Source organism: Desmodus rotundus, chromosome 1 (genome assembly GCF_022682495.2).
Source record: "Desmodus rotundus isolate HL8 chromosome 1, HLdesRot8A.1, whole genome shotgun sequence".
NCBI lineage: Eukaryota > Metazoa > Chordata > Mammalia > Chiroptera > Phyllostomidae > Desmodus > Desmodus rotundus.
The window spans coordinates 8,972,222-8,994,838 of NC_071387.1; the positions used below are offsets into that span (position 1 = coordinate 8,972,222).

General features: G+C 52.9%; 1 protein-coding gene across 1 annotated transcript; it reads right to left on the reverse strand.

Moving 5' to 3' along the window:
- Positions 1–1,775: 1,775 nt before the first annotated feature.
- Positions 1,776–21,430, reverse strand: LHX2 (LIM homeobox 2). Its single transcript, XM_053920800.1, has 5 exons — positions 20,573–21,430; positions 18,911–19,113; positions 17,602–18,005; positions 11,839–12,044; positions 1,776–2,648 (listed from the first exon to the last, which is right to left on the reverse strand). The coding sequence occupies exons 1-5, from the start codon at positions 20,690–20,692 to the stop codon at positions 2,361–2,363; spliced, it is 1,221 nt and encodes a 406-aa protein (XP_053776775.1). The 5' UTR covers positions 20,693–21,430; the 3' UTR covers positions 1,776–2,360.
- Positions 21,431–22,617: the final 1,187 nt, after the last annotated feature.

Here is a 22,617-nt window from a genome sequence, read left to right on the forward strand (position 1 = left end):
CCACAGGTCAGCCCCGCTGTGCCCAGTCTCTCACACAGTCGTCAGCTAGGGGCAGATTCTATCACCCTATGTGACAGGTAGGAAAGTTGAGGCTCCTAACCCCCGGGCTTAGCTCTGTGGCTATGCATGTATGTTTCTGCTGTGGCTGGAGTCTGGAAGTAGAAAGACTTGGGTCAAATCCTGCCTCACCCCAGGCAGGGTGTCCAATCTGCAGGGACAATTCTGAATTTATTCAGAAAAAATGTATCAATTGAAAACATAAAATTAACCCATGGTGCTGGAAGTTAGATTAGGCACGATCTTGGGAGACGTTCCCTGGGAGAGGCCCAAGGGAGCCCTCTGGGTGCTATAACGTCTAATATCTTGATGTGGGTGGGGTCACATGGGTATGTTCATGTGGAAAACATCATTCAAGCTGCTCATTTCAGACATGTGCATGCTATGCATATTATACATCAGTATCAAAGTTACAAAGAAAGTATTGAACTCCTACTATCTGCCAGGTGTTAAATAGTAATAACAACAATAGTGTGTGTGTGTGTGTATGTGTGTGTTTAACATTTCAGAAAGTGAGTCAGTCCAGGCTTTAAGCACTCAGTCCATTCCTGTTCTACTCCCTCCCCCACACCGTCCCAGCCATGATGGCAGAGGGAAAGAGACCCCAGTCCTGGGCTGGATTGTTTCCCTGCCAGTCTCTCCTGGCTGTTTTCTCAAGGCAGCTCTGATGTTCCCTCCGGATTTTCACACCGATGGGCCACACAGGGGCATTTTGCTAGGTAATTGTTAGCATTCAATGAAGCTGGTAACAGAGCACTACACAGCAGGACTCAGGGTGAGAAATGAGGGGTATAAAATGCCCAGTGGACAGACAGCACACCTGCTTGATGCCTTTAGCAATTATAAGCAGCACCTGGATACACACATTCCTGCTCTCTACCTCCACATTTAATCACGTGTCACCCACTATTCAGCAAAACATATTAAGCCCCTACTGTATGGCAGGGCTTCCGCTGGGCCCTTCAATACACCTTACTCTGCCCTTATTATACCTGTCATGTAAGGACCATTATGTTCATCTTCCAGCTGGGGAAACTGAGGCCAGTGGTGAAATGACTCCCCTGAACTCACACTGCTCAGCAGTACAGACTACAACCTCATTCTGCCTGCCTCTAAGTCTCCATCCTCTCTGCCTATGCATTTTCTCTGGCTTTCTGAGTTTGACTGAAACTTCAGTAAAGGAACCAAATCATTTGCTTTTGTCCTCTTGGGAGATTTTTAAATTTTGTGTCATTCAGAAAACCAGGGTTTAAGCTGCCCTGTAGTAACAGTGCTCACTCCTCAGAGGGAACAGCCTCTCTCATTGCCTGACAGCCTCTTCCAGCCCAGAGAAGAGCAGAAAAGGCCGATGTGGTGACCTCTGACCTCTATAGTACCAGTATCCAGCAGAGCATGCTTATTTAATATTCAAATGAATTAATTAATGGTATTTTGTTTACATACCCTTCACTTAGCCCACATCACGCGGTGCTGAGATGATCTCTTGTCTGTCTCTGCTTCCACTCTAAATTCCTCGAGGGTAGGGATGGTATCGACTTCATCTCTGGATCCCGACAAGCAGCCCAAAGCCTAGCACAGAAGAGGGGCCCCATGAATATTATAAATATGTATAAAGTACTATAAATCGTATAAATAAGGGAAGACCCTGGATTTATCTCTAGGCTTCAATAAGGCTCTTCAGGCATGTGAATTTCATTCCCAATAGCAGCGGCACCAACTAGTTTCAATAAGTGGTTTTATTACTGGTTAGATTTTACAAATTCTGATATTCGAACAGACTTCCACCTTAAAATTCTAAAACAACAAAGCGACCGTTGGAGGGGATTTGATTTTTTCCTTTTTTTTTTTTCTTTTTTCTTTTAAGGACTATTCAAAGTAACAAACTTTTTTTTTTCTTTTACATTTTTGCTCTGGTCATAAATATACAGAGAGAAAAAGAGGGAGAGAAAAATGAACAAGTCGTCCAAAGTATGGAGATAAAACAGGATTCCTAAGGCACGTGGCAGTCTTTGAAAATACAGAAGCTCTAGCCAACTTAAATTATTCGTTGTCTTCCTCGCTCAGTCCACAAAACTGTACAGTGACACAAATGTTGTGTTGCAGATAGATCTTCCAAGTAATTCCTCAGTCCGCACCGCTGCGTTAGCCGGACGCGCAATTATTGTCTTCCTCCGTTTCCAGGCGAGATCCTAAAATGTGGTTAGTTAGTTGCTCAAAGCCTCTATTTTAAAATACACTTGGAATTCAACTAAAGATAATTTCTTTTTTAAAGAAATTGTGGGGCCAATGGGGAGCGCGAGTCATTAGAAAAGGTTGGTAAGAGTCGTTTGTGAGGGGCTGTGAGGCTCGTGGCCCTCCAGGTTGCCAGGCACAGAAGTTAAGACGGACGTCACAGTTGGCAGGGTGGGGCTAGTCAAGTCTGTGAGGGTGGTGGGCGTGCTGGAGGGGCTGAGCGAGGCGTTGGAGAGCTCCGAGGCTGGCCCCGATGGAGTCCCTGTCTGCAGCGCCGCCTCCGTTGACTTGTCCACACCCGTGTTTTCCTGCCGTAAGAGGTTGCGCCTGAACTTGGCCCGGGCGTTCTGAAACCAGACCTGTGTGGGGCGAGAGGGGAGGGCTGGTTAGGGAAAAGCAGGCAGGGAGGAGAGGAGCAGAACATTCCCCTGGACTGTTTAACTCAGAGAGGCTAATCAGTGTTTTTCAGAGGGAAGAGCAATAATTCAGGCTGGCTATATTTTGTTCTTACAAAAATGAAAATGTCCTTTTCTTTCCTTGGCTATTACTGGGTTTCCCTTTCTGTTAGAATGTTCCAGAGCTGAGCCACACTCTCCAATATTGTAGCCACTGGTCACATAACTACTGAGCCCTTGACATTGGACTAGCCCAAATGTAGCTAATCTGTAAGTAAAAACACACAAGCCGTTTGAAGATTTAATATGAAAAAAAGAAAGAAGAACATTTCAATAATAATTTTTATACTGGTTACATGTTGAAATGATGATAATCCTTTAGATGTGCTGGGCTAAACAAAATATAGTCTCAAAATTAATTTTACCAGTTTCCTTTTGCTTTTTTAACGTGGCTACAAGAAATTTTTAAACGTAAAATTACGTATGCGGTCATGTTGCATTTCTTTTAGACAGCGCTGTTCTGGAAGGTTCGTTCCAACCAAATCTTGATTGTTTTTCACAACGGGTGAGAGAGTCGTTTTTTTCAGCAATCTCCTTTAAGCACACAATAGATCCCACAAGTTCTTGTTGGCACAATTTTTAACGTGTTTCAGGGTCATTAAGTCGGGGAAATACTAGAATGGTGTAAAGAACACAGGGATCAGTCAGCAAAGAATTACTAGAAGGAAGAAAAAGACACTGATCCCACTCCCCACCACCACTGGCCGAGCAGCCGCCGATGTCCTGCACCACTGGGTTCCAGGACTCAGGGCAGGGTGGGCAGGGTGGGAACAGCTGCCAGAGCACGGCAAGGCCGAGGAGGCGGTGATGGACGGATTCCCATTCCTGGCACCATGTAGGAGGGGCTGCAGTGGGTTGCGGGGTTGGAACTGAGGTTGGTATGAAAAAAATAAAGGGACAGAGTAAGGGTTTACTTTTTTTTTTTTTTTCTTTCCTGTGATGAAGATATAAGTACCCATCCACACCCACACCTTTGCACACAAGCCTGTACACACTCATGAAGTGCAGAAACTCATCTACACAGCATCCCCCCACCCCCAAAACATGCCCACCATCTAACTACACGGAGATCTGGCTGCACCCAGGAACCCTCAGAGGCCTAGGAAATCCAGCCCACTGCGGGGTGGGCGGTGAGGGTAGGGTTGGAGGGCTGCATCTCCCTGAGTATGAAGCCCAAAAGGCAGGGCCCCTCACTTCCCTTTGCGTGAGGAAAACACCCGCCAGAAGCCTCCCCATAAAACACAGGGCCTTGGGGGATTCTGCAGATTCTCGGGTGTCCAGTTGCGAATTTCCAGATGTGCCTGCATCTGCCTGTCATCCCAGTGTCTCAGACGGGTGGGAAGGGCCGATGCCTGGCCCCACCCTCCCCTGGGGACCACCCAAGCTACACTGGCCTGTGGCTTCACACCCTCATTTTAGGTGGCCTAATACAATTTGGGCTCAATTAAAAGCACAGCCACCAGAATCCTGGAGTGAGGAGGGAGACACAGACCGTGTGAAGTCGGGAAACAAAGCTCTCTCTCCAGCACACTGGATCTTCCCAGGAAGAAAGCACATTTCTCTGGCCTTCCACCCAGAGCAAGCCCATCACCTCTTGGGGGCTTGCAAATAAGCCCATTGCTTCTAAACCACCCTCCACATGCTCTCCTTGGGGTGGGAAGTCCTTCCCCGCCCGGCCTCAGAACTCTGCAGGGGTGAGACTGTTTCCGGCTGGTCTGGGGAATGGCTGATGGAGGAAACAGAAAATGGATGGAGAAAGCCCAACAGGCCCTCAGAGAGAGGAGGTGACTTCCCCCCATCTCATGGCAGGTCAGATGAGGAAGCCTTGGTGCCAACGTTTGCCACTGTCCTGGCCTGTGTGTCTGTCTGTCCCAGAAGCAACTGGAACAAGGAGCCCTGGGGGTGACAAATGGCTCCGGGGTCCAGGGATCCGAGCCCTCAGGAGGGGCTAGAACCGGCTGGTTAGCTGCCAGCTGTGTGCTATTTCTCTTGTTGTTGTAGGGTTTCATGTTGGGTTTTTCACCTTAAGCAGGGCTTCACCAGAGTTTTCTCCCAGGTATTTCAGAAAGTCCCCTCCTAGGCAGTAGTTGGGACCGGGACCCAGTCTGAGTCATCTTTATGCCCCTGGGGACATGGCACAGGACGGGCAAAGACTAAGAATCAGTGATATGCATTGAGTCAACAGCAATAACAACGGAGCATGTAGGGACCTCTTATGACGTGCCAGGCATCATGCCACCATCGAACACGCACAGTCACAGGTGATCTCCATGATAAGCCAAGTAGGGGTGCTAGTCTCAGTATCCCCCACTGTATAGATTTAAAGCCAGACAGACTCAGAGAAGTGAATTCGCTTGCCCGAGGTTACATAGAGGCCAACCTGAGATTGGAATCCGGGACAATTTGCCACGAAAAGTCCATGTTCTCCCTACCACCAATACCTGAGTGAGTCAGCAAGTGAGTGAATAAATGAACGAATGAACAGAGGAAGCAACTGTGGTACAGTGGAAGGAATACTGGGTGTAGCTTCCATCCAGTCAATGAGCTACTGACCGGCCAAGTGACCTTGGGTGAGTCCCTTACCTGTAGCTTACCTCAGTTTCCCCAGCTGTACCACAAGAGGGTTGGGCCACACCACATGATTGCTAGGGCCTCTTGGGGTTCTAACAGGCTGGGATTCTAGGGCAGCTAGAACTGCCAGCCCTCTCTCTTCATTTGTGGGGGGTGCCCAGCCTGGTGCCCAGGGCAACCCCGCTGAGTCCTGGGTGGACGAGGAAGCCCACATTGCTATGTGCTCCCTGTCCCCGTCACCACCAGTCACCAACTGACCCTGCAGGCTGTGTTTTGCCTCACAAATCCCTTTTCCCAGGATTCTTTCGTCAAGAAGAGTGGGAGGGCCAGTGAGAAACCCACTTTGCCTCACATATCCCCTCCTGGGTCTCTGAGAAAACCAGATGAGAGGTAAAAGGTTCATGTCCAAAGACGTCCACTGTGGCTTCCCCAACCCCAAACATCAAACTAACGACTGCATCCAAAGTGTCCCCCTGATGGGGCAAGTGAAAGTCGTGACACAGCCACTCCACCCAGTCTAAGAGGAGATGCCTGGCAAGTGTTACGTGGGGAAAAGGAGAATTGAAAAAGTATGTATTGAGCCCCAGCTGGTGTGGCTCAGTGGACGGAGTGCCGGCCTGCAAACCAAAGGGTCGCCAATTTGATTCCCAGTTAGGGCACATGCCTGGGTTGCTGGCCAGGTCCCCAGGTCGGGGTGAGTGAGAGGCAACCACACATTGATATTTCTCTCCCTCTCTTTCTCCCTCCCTTTCCTCTCTCTCTCTCTAAAAATAAATAAATAAAATCTTTTTAAAAATAAAAAGTATGTATTGAAACATCATAATAAAAATAATGATGATGAATATTAGTCACTTACTAAGTGTCAGGCACCACCTAAGCAAAGTTCTAAGCATTTTACACATTATTAACTTACAACAGTGCCTTACAAAGTAAGCACTAGTATTATTGCCAGGTGAGGAAACTGAGGCACAGAGTCCACCCAAAGAGGTAGAGCCGAGATATGAATTTGGGCAGGCTAGGTTGATGCTCTTACTCACTACTTAACCTCTAAACTGTTCACCTGGGTTACTGGTTTCCTGTGCTCTTACGTGAGTATTTTGTTCTTATTTTTCTAACCTGTCTGTATGGTGGTTCTATTATTCTATGTAATTTTAAAAGGCTTTAAGGAGACAAAAATAATAAACACTGGACTGGCTATCATGAACCCCCAGTTCCAGCCCAGGACTACAACCACTTTGCTGTGGGGCTTTGGACTAGTCCCTTCACCTCTCTGAGCTTTGTGAGAGACAGAAACGTCAATCCACTGCCTCCTGTACATGCCCTGACAGGGGACCGTGGACTAACCTGCAACCCAGGCATGTGCCCTGACTGGGAATCAAACCCACGACCTCTTGGTTTACAGGATGATGCTCCAACCAACTGAGCACACCGGCCAGGGCTCTTCCGTTTTATTTCTGTCAAGAGTTAAACAAGGGTTCTGTGGCCACATAAATTTGGAAAACGTTAGATTAGACCAAGTTGAATCTCTTCAAGGTTTCTCAACGCCTGTATTCATGCTAACGTGCTCCGATCTCCAAGACAAAGACATGGTTAACCTTTAGCATTTCCCAAACTTATTTGGTCCCAGATTCATTTTTAAAATATTTGTATAATGAGATAGTTCACATACAGAGAAAAATATAGAGATTAATCTTATCACCATTTTAACTGTTTCTACAACACCTTGTGGCACCTCTGTCTCCCCTCTGGAACGTACATTCCAGTGGGGCCTGTTCACTCGCTGGGTCACGGCTGAATCCTCGGGGCCTCCCGCCCCACCCAGAACATGGCAGAAGGCCAGTGCGTTTGTTGAATAAGCAAGTGAATAGCGTTCTCACCTCCTGAGTTCTCACACAGATTAATGATGACTAACTTGTCATCCCAAAGATGTTTTTTAACTGTTGGTGGTTAAAATGTATTTTCCTTCAAAGGCATGCCAGGAACCTCTAAGGAGGCCTTCATGCATCCAAATCAATCAGCTCACTGCCCCTGTCCCCAAGCCCAGGGCATCTTAACATTCTGCCTGCGTGCCTCCCCAATGGCCAGGGAGGAAGAGAGGCGACCCAGAGAGGCATCGATGTGCTGAGGAATGGTCTCCAAGCATTTGCAAAGCTTAATGTCTTAATGGGTCTCTGTCCAAGGGGGCCACTGTCTCCCGGACAGCTTGCCTACTGATGGAAAGTCAGTATTATGGTTTTCATGCTTCTAAAGATGACAAATTTGAGCACTTTTTATGCTGTTACAGCTTTACAACAGGATTCCTGCTTTCCTACCATGACATGGCATCTCTGACCGCCCCCCGCCCCGCCCAATCTGTCCTGCTGCATCCTGCTTCTAGATCGGGGGGGGGGGGGGGGGGGGGGTCACAATCCCTGCACTGTGCTTCATTGGAAAGAGCTACGATATCAGACCCTGACTACATCACTCACTAGCTGTGAGACTCACTTCACGGGTCCTAGACTCTCTGAACTTCATTTTCCTCATCTGCAAAATGAAGACAATTAATGTTTTAAATGAGTACAAAAGAGGGTGGTAGACTGATCCTGCTGTGTCAATGTTTGTGAAATGAACAGGCACCGAGTCCCGAAAATATACCTTATAAATTACCCTTTATCTCATTTACTCCTTGCAACCACCTAGTAGAGTACTATTGTTACCTTCATTTTATAGCTGAGGCCACTGAGGCATAGAGAGCTGAGTGTGGACCTCACATCAGCTAACTCCAAATTTCAGCAGAGAGGGTGCATCCCAGGACTGCCATGTAGGTGGTGCTTATGCATTACAGATTCACCAACAGGCTGGAAACACATGCGTGCACACACACACCCTACATAATCCACCTCTGGAAGCACAGCCTCAACCTCGACCCGCCCCTGCCATGCACTCTCTCTGAAGGGTTGAGGTGGACTACAACCTGCAGGGGGCACCCAAGGCCCAGTACCATTTAGCTGGTATAGACAAGTGATGAGGAACCATTTCACAGGCACCTACTTTGGACCAGCAGGCACCAGGCTGGAGCGTTCCCCATTTCCCATTCATCATCTCAATCCTAAATTTGCACCATCGTCTCAAGGTGCAAACTATTATCACCTCCATTTCCTAGATAAGGCTCAGAGAGAAGCTGAAGTGCCCAAACCACACTGCTGGTAAGTCAGAAAGGATTTGAACTGGTCTGTTACCTTCCAAAGACACACTGCCTCACCCAAATCTGCTCTCATCCCATCTCCCCCAGCTGGCCCATCAGAAGCAGTCAGACCACCTGGGGACGAGCCCAGACCCTGCCAATGCCTGGCTCCAGTAACCTCAAGCAAATCACTTCATCTCACTAGGTCTTAAGCTTATCATCTATCAAATGGGCAGGAAAATATGTACGTAAGATAGGTAAGTGACTGGAAAGACAACGCTCTGCGAACTACTGCATAATCCTGAGCAGTGGTGCTCTTAAGGAGCATTATGGATTTGTGCGGGAGATCTGGCGGTCTGGGAGGAGGGAGAAAGTGGTCTGGTATGCCTGACAGGTCTGAGCGCCTCTGCCCTAAAGGACACTCACACTCAGAAGTAGTCCCTGCTGGGTTGGCTTGGAGGAGAAAGAGCCATGGCCACTGATTGAATGGGCCTGGATTTGATCCAGCTCCGCTACTTACAGCAAAGTGTGACTTGGGGCAAGTGGAAGTCGTTTGGGCCTCAGCGATCACCTCTGGACAGTGGGGGTGGAGGGATCATAATACCTGACAGTGAGGGCTCAGTGGGCAAGGGCATGGCACAGGTCTTTCAAAGTGCCCGACACATCACAGAGCACAGAAACGTGGATTGATCCGTAGACACACGATGACTGTCAGTATTTTTCTCCCTCAACTAGGTATGTGCCCGGGCTTTGCTGAGTCCCCACGGGAGAGGGGGCATGCAGGTGTGAAGGGCTCTGGCTCAGGATGCTAGAGGAGGAGGGGACAGGGCAAGCATTCATCCAGGTTCCTCAGGTGAACCATTCCTCACACGTAGGGTAGTTGGTCCCTCCCGTGGTCTCCCACAGAACAGTCCTCACAGTTGGTCACACTGTGATAAACTGAACGTGGGTCTGTCTCTACACACAACAGGTGATATTCTTCAGGATCAGGACTGTGGCTCATTCAGCTCTGCCTCCCCAGGGCCTGGTGCTAATGGACATTTGGTCAGGTGAAAGAATGAGGAGTAAGTATGCTGAAAATCTGATGTGCTCCTAAATCACATAACCAAGCCTCCTGCCTCCCCAAGGCCAGCAGAGACTGGTTCCTGTTGGTTCCAGATTCAGACTCAGCTATGGGCACTTACTCTATTTCATTTAATCTGGGTAACTAAGAGAAGTTTGTGCCCTAAGGGTGAGAAAGCTATGGATCAGAGAGGGTAACTAATTTGTCCAAGACACACAGCCAGTGAGTAGAAGGGCAGAGCCCAACCCAGGGCTTCCTGAACCCAGCTCTGCCTGACTCCAAGTCCCTGCTCCTGTCCCAGCCTGTTCCCAGGGGTTGAAAACTGTCCCGACCAACACGCCATAAGAGCATCTAGATAGAGGAAGGGACAATGTATCCTACTGACAGGAGGAAAGACAGAGGCCTCTCTGATCCTCAGTCCAAATTAGCTCAGGGCTGGGGAATGGAGAGCGTGCCAAGGAAGGTCCCCAACCTAACCCCAAGAAGGTAAAGTCCAAGGGAAACAGACAAGGGGGATCAGAGACCCTGAGGGGCGCAGCAACCTACTGCCTGTCCGGAGCCCAAGGCAGAGGGACCCTCAGGCAAAACAGACCCAAATAGGAGGGGCAGGGCCGCCTGAGAAACGCTGGGGGTGGGAGGGCGGGCCCAGAGAGGCGCACCAGTACCCTATTGGCCAGCCCTCGCCACGTCACCGTCACACAGCACGCCGGAGACAAAGCTGCCCCAGACTCTGGGCTCCCCAGAGAATTCAGACCCCGTACCCATTTCAAGGTCCCATCTCGAATCGGCTGCCGTCAATCCCAAAATGCTCTACGTTTCCTTTTTTTCTTTTTTTCCTGACAAATCTGCAGGAAAACTTAGGGCAGCCATGCAGCCCTCTTTGTCCATCACCTCAATGTCACCTCCCCTTGCCTCACCCCTCAGTCCCTACTATCTGGGGCTAGAGGGTGGGTCAGACTGTCCTGGACTCAAATCCCAGCACTTCCCCTTCCACTGTGAAACAGGATCACTTCATCACTCAATTTTCATACTCAAAAAATGTGCATTGCTATCTCTACAGCCACACGTCCTGAGGAATACACTGGTTACCCTTGGTATAAAGGGGGATGTTCTCCTACTTTATTGTATGAATGGGGACACTGAAGTCCAGCAACCAGAATAATCCTTCCTACTAGTTAGTATTAGTCGATTAATCCAGTTAATGTTATTCCCACTAGGCAGTTAAGCGTCAGCCACTGTGGCAGACACTTAAATCACCTCAACGGTTCTTCCAATAAACCTCCAGCAAAGATGATTTGTGTGTGTGTGTCTGTTTCACACACGAGGAGACGGGGGTCAGGGGAGTTCAGTGACTTGCCCAGCAAGTAAAAGCAGGAGCTGAAGAGTTGAAAAGTGACGACCCAAGGCTCTGCCTCCAGTCTCAGTTGTGCAGGAGCCTGGAACTCCCCAAACTGGAGTTTTTAACACCTTTGGGATGATGGACAGACCCTCTGAAAATCTGGTGAAGGCTTTGGATCCACTCTATTAAAAAAGCACCCTCATATTTAGAATTGCACACCTGAAATCTATATACTTGTATTAACCAATGTCCCCCTCAGTGAATGCAATTTAAAAAGGAAGCACCCTCATAGGCTAGTGCAATTCTGCTCAGTTTCAGAGGTGCCCATGTACTTCCTCCAGATCCCTGTGGGCAGACCCAGGAGAGGCCCCTTGGCCCACCCAGGGGATCTGCCCACATACACCTCCTCATAAAACCTAGCTTCTGGGAGAGTCTTAGAAACAACAAAGAGACAGAAGAAAAATCTAGGGAGAGACTGAAAGAAAGAGAAACCAGAGAGAGCAAGTAAGGAGCAAGAAGCAGAAGAAACTAACAGTTAACAGCAGTTGCCTTGGATGGGCCTCCTGGGATGAGGGGCCAAGGGTGTGGGGGGCTCAGAACTTATGTGAAATGTTTGAACCTTTTACAATATGAGCACATATGAGTGTCACTTGAGTAATAAATGGCAAATATGCGTTGTTTACAAGAAAGAAGAGACTGAGTGTAGAGACAAAGAGGACAGAGGGCTACACACAGAAATTCAGAGACAAAAATTGAAGGAGAGAGATGTAAAATTAGGGGGGGAAAGATTGAAATAGAGATAGACTGAAGAAATAGAGACAGAGCACAGAGAAAGGTAAACAAAGAGAAAGGCAGACATAAGGAGAAAGATCCTCCCAAGGCCCAGACTGCTGTGTGGTTCTGCCCCAGCCCCTGGCAGCCACGGATGCCCCCACCCACAGCTCAGGCCCCAGCTGACCTGGAGGACCCGCTTGGTGAGGCCCGTCTTTTGCGCGAGCTGCTTCAAGTCCTTGGCGTCGGGGTTGTGGTTAATGGCAAAGTAAGACTTCATGGTCCGAAGCTGGTGGTGCTTGAAGGAAGTGCGCATGCGCTTAGTCTTCTGGCTGCTGGGGTAGGGCTGGTCGCGGTCCAGGTGCTCCGCATCGTTCTCGTTACAGCTCAGCGCTAAGGAGGGGCGGCAGAGGAGGCAGATGATCCTCCTGACTCTCCCCACACACACACTGCCTAGTCCACACCCTCTCCACCCGCCACCAAATGTTTCCAGCCTCGGGACCACACTGAGATAGAGGTATTATCCCCATTTTATAGGTTTATAAGGGACTTCGAGGCCGAGAGAGTGACCTGCCCGGAGTCACTCAGCTAGGAGATGCTGGATTCAGTCCCAGCTCTAGGAAACCCACTTGGGGCCACCGTGTTACAATGATAATAATATGAATAATAACAACAACTACCATTACAATCTGTTGATGGCTTATTTGACTCCAGAGGATGTGTTAAAGGGCTTTCACAGGCACACTTTCATTGAATCCTCAAAACAACCCTATGAGTCAGGCAGTATTTTCGCCTTTTTCACTGACATTGAGGCTGAGGTTCAGAAAGGGAAGTCACTTGACTGGGGATCAAGCATCGCAGGGATTCCAGAGCCCAGGATCCTCCTGTTTGCACCCTGCACTTGCGATGGAGGGGCTGTCACAGGTGCCCCCCCACCCCCCAACAGTGTCTGGGGCAGGCACCTGGAGGTCACTGACATCTCTCCACTTGCTTTCATTTGGTCCCTATCAGCTCCTACTCCCAGAAGTATTGTGCAGACTTCTGGGCTTGGGGCACTGGGCTAGAGGTGGGATATTGTACTTGGTAGTTTAATCCTCACCGCTGCCCTGTGAGGCAGTGGTTGCCCAGTTTTACCAATGAGGTTGAATGAGGCAGGGAAGGTAAGCAATCTTTGGAAATCTCAGAGTGGCAGAGTTCTACCAGGAAAGGGAAGGAAGTTGGAGGAAAAAATTAACATGTATTTGACACCTAGGGTATGCCTTTGGCTTTACATACTTCAAGGGCCTTCACTACTGTTCAATGGGTGGCTGTTGCTATTCACCCCATTTTACAGACGAAACTAACCCTGAGGGAAATGAAGCCACAAGCATCACTGGTAATGGCTGATCCTAAATTCACCACTGTAGTCCTTGCCTTTTCTTTCCACTATATCACAAAGGCAGGCAAAGATAAAGCATGACTCTTTGGGGAACCCATCCCCATCCAGAAGGGGCCCAGCTGGGGCCTGGCTGCCAATGCCTGGAAGGCACTGGGGGTTGGGGACAGGGGTTGAAACCTCGGGCCTCATGAAGTTGCTTGGCAACCTGGCGGCTGATTGGGACAGGCAGGATCCCTCTCCAAGATCCCCTCCTCACATCCGGAGCCATTACACACAGAAGGTCTTACTTTGGGGAAAGCCTCATAGATTAATTCAGTCCCCCAAAAGTGGTCAACTGGGAATGTACCCGGTGTCCCGTCACATGCCCACAGTAGAGCTGCCAGACTTAGCAGATATTTTGCCCAGTTAAATCTGAGTTTCAGATAAACAATGAGAAATTTTTTAGTATAAATGTCTCAAATATTGCATGGGGCATACCTGTACTAAAAATGTATTTGTTTACCTAAAATGCAAATAGGACATGGTATACTCTTACACTAAAAAAGCATTCGTTGTTTACTTAAAATTCAAATATTAAATGGGACACACTTACACTAAAAATGTATTTGTTGTTTACTCAAAATTCTAACTTAACAGGGTGTCCTGCATTTTCTCTGACAGCTGCCTCAGAAGTGCTCCTGCACTCCTCGTGACCTATTCCTTCCTCCGCCGGGGTGGGAGTAACCCCTTGCAGAAAGTATTTGCAAGATGCGGGTCTTGTCCCTAACCTTAGAGCTGTCAGCAAGAGGCTACACCTCCTAAGGGTCCCTTCCCATAGGCCTTACCCAGGCACCCAAGTCCCCCACCCAGACTGTACTCCCACTGACAATGCCCAGAGTGAAGCGCGGGGTCCAGCAATTTAAAGGGAATCAGAAAATGACTCCAAACGGGATCCATGGAAACTGCCCTTCCCCCTCTTCAAGGGAGCCACCCTCTTCCTGCCCCCAGTCCCCAGCTCCACTGGGGGTGGGGCAGGCCTCCCCACAGGGTACCGCTGGGCCCATCCCTCCGCCCAGCTTCTGCCTGGGCCATGCTGCTGTTAATGAGCTCCATGGGGACCCTGGCGCCCCATGCACCCAAGGGATGTGCCCTGAGGTCGGCCTAGAGTTGGGGGAGATGGCTTGGGGGGGGGGAGACAGAAAGGGCAGAGAAAGGAGAAAAGAGATAGAGGTAGAAAGACTCAGAGAATGAAGAGAGAGAAAAGGAGAGGGTTTAGGAAGAGAAGATGCACAGAGCCAGGAAAGAGCAGAAAGAAGAGAGGAAAATAAAGCAGTGGGGACAGGGAGAAGCAGACAGAGACAGCTACAAAGGCAGAAAGAAATCAGGAGGGACACAGAGGGAGCCTGAAGGGACAGTGAGGCCCGGAAATAGGGGGGATGTGTGGTGGAGGGTCCGGGTTACTGAACTGAATCCCGGGTCTCAAGGAGACCAGGTCCCTGTGGGAAGCCTATTCTGAATCCGTTACTGGCCGGGAGTGCAAAAAAGGAAAAGGAGGGAAGGGGGAAAAGGAGTCCGCCCAAGGTGGGACAGCGGAGGCCGTCCAACAGTGGGGGCAGGGGGCTGCGCGGGGGAACACGGCGGCGGGGGAAATGGCAGTTGGGCCCAGATTTGGCCGGTGCCCCAGGGCCCCTCACTCCAGCCCCCTGCGCCGGGGCGGGTCGAGATTCCCCAGGATCGGATCCGGGGAGGAGCATGGGTCCGAGGGGAGGGGGAGGACCGGGCTTTCTCTCTTTTTTATTTTTTTCCTCTCAATTAGGCCGATTCAATGGAGCTAAAGAGCTCGTAAAATCATGAATAATTTACTCGTGATCTGTTATTAACCCATCGGGTTTCGAGCTCTTGTCGCTGGGACTGAACCTGTAATCAAATCTGACTTCGCCTCATTTTACTAAAGACAAGATTGTAGGTTCAATTGTCTAAATAATGGATTGGAATCAAATCAGTAATTACGCTGCCAGGCACACACACAGAAAAAGCTGGGGCTGGGGGAGGCTCGGGCGTCCGGCAAGTCCGAGTGGGACTCCCGCGGCCGTGGCGCTCAGACCCGGGCGCGCAGTGCGCGGCCTGGGCCCCGCGCGGGCTCTGGCCACCTTGCCCGCTCCCCCAGCCAGCGGGCAGCCCCGCTCACGGTTGCGGGGAGGTTTCAGTTCCGCCTCCGGGACCCGGGCTGCGCTCTCGGACCAGAGGGACAGCCAGAGGAGGGCCGCCGTGGCTACCGCCCCGGAAGGACTTTCCGACCTGCGGCCCCGCGGCCCCGGCTGCGGGCCCGGTGCACCGACGGCGCCCCTCCCCAACTCGGCCCGAGCTCATTGCACTTTAACGCAGTGCAGCCGCCTCCCCACCTCACCGTCCCCGGAGGGATGGGCTTTGCAGAGGGTCATATGGCTGAGCCCCTGAGCGCGGGACACTCGAACTAACAGGCTCCTATCCTCACAGTCGGCAACACTCGCCCACGGGCACTTGCCCCACACACACCGCCCGCGGTCGCACTCTCCACGGTCCTCCTTGTCTAGTCCCTGCCGCCCCGAGGCCCACTCTGCTGCCGTTTGTCCTCTGCCGGTGCGGAGAGGGAAGAAAGGAGGACAGCAGCCAGACCTGGGGAGGCCTAGCCAGGGAGGTGCTGCCAGAGAGGCCCCTCTTTCCCAACCCGGTCCCGGGAGCCCCGAATAAGCGAGCCTCACAGCCACCGTGCGCCCGCGCGCGGTTTCCACCAATACAGGAAGCCCGGCCAAGCTAGGCCAGAGACGTTGACACCGGGAGAGGGAATGAGGGAACAGAGAACAGGGAGACACACTCAGAGATAGTGACAGAGAGAAAGGAGGACATAGAGAACAGAAAGGAAAAAAAAGGAGGGGGGGCCGAAGAGAAGGGAGATGGCAGGGGTGGGGAATGTCTTGTAAAGGTGCCAGCTCCCCTGAAACTCAGCTTCCAGCCACATCTCCCTGCGTGGCCTCACCAGGGAAGGTGGCTAAATAGCAAAAGCACAAATAAATCTCTGAACCTTCTACCTCTCTATTCCAAACCCAGTTGCTAACCTGCATACTCGGGAAAACACCCGCTCCCCATCCTCCGTGTGTCCTGGGCAGGGTGCCTGCTGCTTCCTACAGAGGCAGACCCCACTTGATAAACAGGCGAGGCTTTGTTTGGGGGACCTAGTCGGGACTCGGTTTAGTCTATTTTCGGGGTGGTGGGAGATGAGGAATGGAAGTTTTGGAGAGTGGTACGTCTGGTACAGCGTTCAACAAATCTATAATCCGCCAGCGTGGACCTGTCTGTGGCCACTTCACCATCTACCAGATGGGGGGCTGCACTTTCCTCTCGGCTCGGCACACTCAGATACACGGGTCTCACAATCTCCCAACAAGCAATTTCGTTGGAGCGAATAGGGGAACCTGATCTGCACCTTATTTTTCTCCCCAGCCAGCTCAGATTTTTAAAGATCAAAATAACCCTGATTTCTTCCCCACCACACAGACCTGGGTTTGTTTTGCTTTGTTTTGTTTCCACTTGTGCATTAGACTAAGGGGAAAAGGAAGAAGAAAAAAAATCTCTGAATCTAATGCTGTCGCAAACGAAAGAAAGAAAATAATTGAAAATAAACTCTATCTAGTTCAGAAGCCCAGGGAGTCATAAACCTTTCCCGGCCATGCAGACTTCGGGCAGATGTTGACGGTTCAGTTTGCCGGGTCCCAGAACCTCCACAGCTGTCCTGAGTGGGGAGGGGCACGAGAGGGGGCAGAACTTCTCCTGGAATGGGCTGGGGTTCAAAGATGCCGGAAATGCTAAACGAGCCCTTCACCCTACCCGGCACAAGGCCAGGCCTACACCAGTCTCATCCCCAGGCGCCGGCTTCTGAGGGTCCAGGATCTCATCCCAGAGCCCTGCTGGCGCCCGGAGAATGAGCTCGGGGAAAACCGAGACCTGGTGGAGCAGAGGGATCAGGCCAATTACAACGACCCACCCTTGCTCAAAGGGCTCCTGGGCCCAAGTTTCGCCGAGCCTGCCACCCTCAGGACGTTTCACAGGACCAGCTGCATGCCACGCTGATCTCGGTGCCCCCAGCCACTGCTAGTCCTTTCTCTTGGGTCCCTTGCTGTCCTGCCTGGCTCATCCATCGCCCAGCTCCCACGCTCAGCTGCGCAAACCCAGAGCCTATTTGATGTGGGCTCCACCTTGCTTTCTCTATCATTGTGCTTACTTTCTGCCCAGCAAAGTGATGGTAAGGCCCAAACCAAAAAGCCTCCTCTAAAACATTTCTCAGAGACATGGCCCTACACCAGGGGCAGCAAGACACTAAAGCACCCTCTGGTACTGCTCCAGCGGAGGACTTTTGAGCTACAGCCTAGGAGGCTAAGGTCCCTCCAGCCAAGTCCCACGGGGCTTAGGGCCCAGGAAAGTGAAGGGATAGAGTACTCACAGTGCTGCATATATATGTATACACATAGCACACAGAGATTCATTCTGGCTCATGGGGGTGGGCACCACACGCTTTCCCCCAACCCCACGGGGGCGCTCAGTGCGCCTCGCACTCACCAGCGTTGTAGGCCGCCAGATCCGCCCCGGGGCCAGGGCTCTTGCGCTTCCTCGGCCGCCCTTTCTGCACCGTGCCCACACCATTGTAGTATGGAAGACCCAGCGGGTTGGCCCCGGCTGCACCCAGCCCGGCGCTCTTGGCTGCAGCAGCTGCAGCTGCCGCAGCCGCCACGTCGGCATGGTTGAAGTGCGCAGGGTACTCGCCCTGCAGCAGCGCCTCGAAGTGCAAGCGGCAGTAGACCAGGCTGTCCTTCATGCCGAAGTGGTCACCCGTGGTCAGCATCTTGTTACACGTGGTGCACGTGAAGCAGTTGAGGTGATAAACCAAGTCCCGAGCCCGCATCACCATCTCCGAGGCGGAGATGCCCAGGTGGCAGCGGGCACAGCGCTGCACAGAGAACCGCCTGTAGGAACCATCGAGGGAGGGACTGTGGGGACACACAGTTGGGTGCCCCCATATTCCTCCTCCAGGAGCCGCTGCTGCCGCTGGGGGAAATCCCCTCCTCAAGATGGGCAACCTAAGCCTTAAGTTGGAGGATGGGGGAAGAGGGACTAGATTTCGGCCCAAGTCTGATCCTTCCCAGAAATACAGTGCCTCTTAACCGTTTTCATGCCTACAAATTGTAGGCTTCTACTTACCCAGAGCCTGCACAAGCCCTAGGAAAGCCTTTACTTGGGAGTGGGAAAGAAACTCCCCGTTTACTCTTCCTCAAACTTTACCCCTGCCCCCAAACCAGCGCCTGGGAATCCTACAGCCCTTTGTAATTTGGAAGAAACTCGGAGTAAGGGAGAGGTAGAGGGGAGACAATACATAAACAGACTCTAACCCTAAACCCAGAGAGGAGAAACAAGGAACCTGGAGCCTGTTAGTGAGGATTCCGGTTCTTTAATCCTGGCCAGCTTTCACTCCCGTCTCCACGAAAGACCCGGAAATGCCCCCATCTGATCCCCCAGCTTTCCCTCCAACTTTGTCCCACATCAGCCTAGGCTGCCTGGGTTGGGGGTGCTTGTTTTTCCCTCTGGTTGACCCAAGAAACTTCCAAGGGAGAGGGGTGCAAGAATCCCCCAACCCAAGCTTAGTTATGGTCTAAGCTCAGAAGAGGGCAGCTTCTGCTCTTCTCTGGGTCCCTATACTTCACAGACCTTTCCAAGAGTGCCCCCCAAATGGCTGTTTAAAAAGGCTGCCACCCAATTCGTGCTGGCTTGGAGAAGAGAACCCTCCCTTGGAACTGGAGGGAAAGGAGACAGGCAAGATTGCGTCTGAGACGGGGAGTACTGAGGGGCGGTGGGTCCCGAGGTGGGGGGCTACCTGTAGTAGTCTTCCTTGCAGTAGATGCTTCCATCCTTGCTGAAACAGGTGAGCTCTGACTCCAGGTTGAGCTTGCACTCACAGCACTTGAGGCAGCGCATGTGCCACTGCTTGTCCACCGCCAGCAGGTAGTAGCGGTCGGAGATCTTGCCCCCGCAGCCGGCACACAGGGCAGCGCGGTCACTGCTGATGGACGGCATGGTCTGCGGGAAGGAGGGAGGTGGGAGACAGCGGTGCCTGCGTCAGTCTGCGACCCTGCCTCCACTGCCAACGCAGGGAAACGGGGAAACAGGCACTCAAAACGCCCTCCGTAACTGGCCAGCCCTAAACTCAAAGAAAGCTGACAAGGGTGTGTAGTGCGCTTCCTCCACCCTTAAAAGACCCATATGCAGAAGGTTCAGAACCCAGGTCCACCCACACAGCCCAAGCAAGCTGCAGGCCCAGGCTGGGTTGCTGGCCTGGACAGACCTCCCTTCACTTCACTCCCTTCGTATTCCCCTCTGCCCTTCTCCCAGAAAGTCTCAGGCCATGTTTGGGGACTGACACAGAGGTGGCTACCCCAGTCAAGCCCTCCAAAAGCTCCCCCCAAACTGTTTCTTACAGCAGCCACTCACTCGACTGGATCCCCAGAAAAAGGGGTAAGATGATGATTCAAAGTCACCCTCCACACAGACTCCTCTCCAGAGACGCAGAGTTCTGGGACCCCAGCCCCAGTGATCTCTGGATCCTTCAGCCAAAGATTTAGGTCAGGGCAGGTCGCAGATCCCAAGACCCTGGGAGAGGATGAGTGGGCACTTTCAAAGTTTCTGAGTGCAGGAGAGGCCCAATCCAAATTGTCGGCTAACCCGAGTGACAGGCTGAGATAACCCGGGAAGAGGAGCTCGGAAGATGGAGGCACTGGAGCTGCTGCTCTTGCTTTCTGAGCAGAGAAACTTCCCGTGCTCCTCCGCCTCAGCCTCTAAAGGTCACTTCTGGGCCCAGTTTGGGCAACGGTCTGCTCATCTGGCCCCCAGGGATGTCTGAGGCAAGTAACTGACTATTTGGGACTGGGCCGGCAGAGCCAGGTGTGGAGATTCGAATGGACTCTCCTGCGAGAGCCAGGCCAGAGCCTGAACTAGGAGCCCTGGCCTGGCCAAGTCCAACAGGCCAGGCGGCCCAGGTCGCTATCAACAAAAAGCAGCGGCCCAGAAGACTTCGCCCCCTGAAATTGCGCTGAGGAAGGAATCCCGAATTGCCAGGAAGCGAGAGCGGCCAAAGCCGGCTGGAGACCCAGTGCACTGGGTTGGTTGCCCTTCCCAGCTTCGCCAGCAGCCTGGGCCAAGTGGTGGAGGAGAGTGTGGGGCCGGTGACCAGAGAGCCCCGCCAAATAAGAAGAGAGCCGTCTCAGGCCCCGGGTGGGACTTTGCTTCCACTTCTGGAGAAGTGCTCTCTTCCACCCTCTGGAACTAAAATTTCGGTTTCAACCTTGTTTCCCTCCTCCTCCCCAGCAGCCTGGTTTCCCCGGAGCCGAAGGGCCTTGCATCCTGTCCGCAGATCCCCAGCGCCCAGTCCCGTGCGGCACGAAGGGCGCTCCCCAAAGTGCCCCCAAACTTTGGGGAGCAGAGGCGCAGACCAACACGGCCCAGTCCCAGCTTTCGGCCCGACCCGCAGCCGCGCGCCTACCGTCTCCGTGTCGCCGCGGTCGATGGCGGAGCTGATGGCGGGAGCCTCGCTCTTGGCTCTGCGGTCCATCTCGTCGATGACCCCGTGCACCTCGGGGCCCGACAGACTGTGGAACAGCATCGCGGCGGGACCGGCGGGGCCGGGGGCGCGGCTTCTCCACGGGAGGGCTTGCCCCCCGCCTCAGCTGCCAGGCGCTCCCGGCGCTAACGGGCCCGGTGCATCGCCACCGCGGCCCCGGCCCCGCCCGAGCTCGGCTGCGCCCCCAGGCCGGGCGCCCCCGGGCCAGGACGCCTCCCGCCGAGGCGCGGGGGCAGCTACATCGCGGGGCGCCTGGGCGGCGGCGCCAAAGCCAGGGTCACAAGGGCACAGGACTGGGGGGGAAAGGGGGAGGGAGACGAGGGCAGAGGTCGGCGCCCGCCGCGGGCGCTTTCACGCCGCGGGCATTGCCGGCCAGGCTTCGGCGCCCGGGGCGCAAAGCAGGAGCGCAAAGTCTGCCCGAGGCGGCGACGGCTGCAGTCCGGGCTCACCCGGGAGCGTCTAGGTGCCCGCGGAGGCCCAGCTGCCTGGACCTTTCCACTCCCTGGGGTGCGTCCCCAGCCCAAGGCGACCCGCTTAGACGCTGGGTGGGCGACTAGAGTAAGGGTTTCTCCGAAGCCAGCGAGCCGAGCCGAGCCACCCAGAGAATTGAAGAGGAGGAGGAAGAGGAGGAGGAGGAGGAGGAGGTAGAGGAGGAGGAGGAGGAGGAAAAAAAGGAGGAGGTAGAGGAGGAGGAGAAAAAGGAGGAGGAGCAGAGTGGGAGGAGGAGTCGCCGGGCGCGGGCCCAGCCGCGTGCAAAGCTCTCCAAGAGCGCGCCGAGCCCAGCCCCGGCTCTGCAGTCCGCGCCAGCCAAGCGTCCGCGCCTTTTCTACAGCCGCGCCTGACATCACGTCCTGCCGCCGCGCCATTGGCCGCCCCGCACCCTGGGCCGTGGCAGCGCGTGCTCCGGGAAGGCGGGAGACCCGAGAGGGAGGGGAGAAGCAAGAGGAGAAGAGCCACGAGATGGTGGGAGCTGGTGGGCGAGGCTGAAGAGGAGGAGTGGGAGGGAGGGAGGGGGGTGTTGGAGTTTTAAGCTACGAACAGTTTCCTCTGTTTTGTTTTTATTTTATTTTTTTTTCCGGGAAGGAAAATTAAACCCTCTCCCCGCCGTCTGCATCCTAAGAAGGCATAGTCAGAGGATGCTTGAAGAGGTCTCACTCCGGTCGCCCCTCGGCCCGCAGGAGCCGCCTCCTCGGCACTGACTGGAGAGGCCTGGGAAGGCAGGCCTGGGGGAGAGCTCTCTAAGCCTTGGGCTGCTTCCCGCCAGTTCGGCCTTAGGGCCAGGCTCCGCGCTGCGGGGGACTGCGGGAGGCTTCGCAGGCCTCCCGGGAACCCGGCTGCGCCAGAAAGGCAGGAGATCAGGGGAGCTGTGACTCTTGGGGAGGGAGGGTCAACCAGCATATCCTCGCTCCAAGAGAACTAGGGCCTGATTTCTTCTCGCTCTTCCCAGTCTCACTCCTTGCTTTAGGAACTAAAAAAGGCGTGAGTTTAAATCTTTCTGCAATTTATGCACAAACCTAACCTTAAACAAATGACTTAATTGCCCTGATCTTTCCAGAAGGGGACATACCCTTAACATGGATGTGATGAGTGAAAGATCGTGGATACCAAATACCTGGAACACAGCAGGCACTAAGCAAATGCTTTCATTGCTCCCACTTCTCCCTCTCCATCTCCTAATAAAAACTTTCCCGCTCAGAGGCTTCAGCAAAGTTCTTAAAGACCACAGGCCCATTCTCTAAGCCCTGGGCGCCTCAGGCCACAGACCAGCATCCCTCCAGCCGACTGGCTGCACCACCTCGCCACAGACCAACAGCCTGGCCTGCATCCCAACTCTGCCCACTCCCAGCCCCCAGACTTTAAGCTCAACCTAGACTCTCTTGGGGACTCAAGGGCGATACCCAGGTGTGTGGTGAAGCTGGAGTTAGAAAATAAAAAGTGACTGTAGAGGAAAACAGAATGAACAAGTC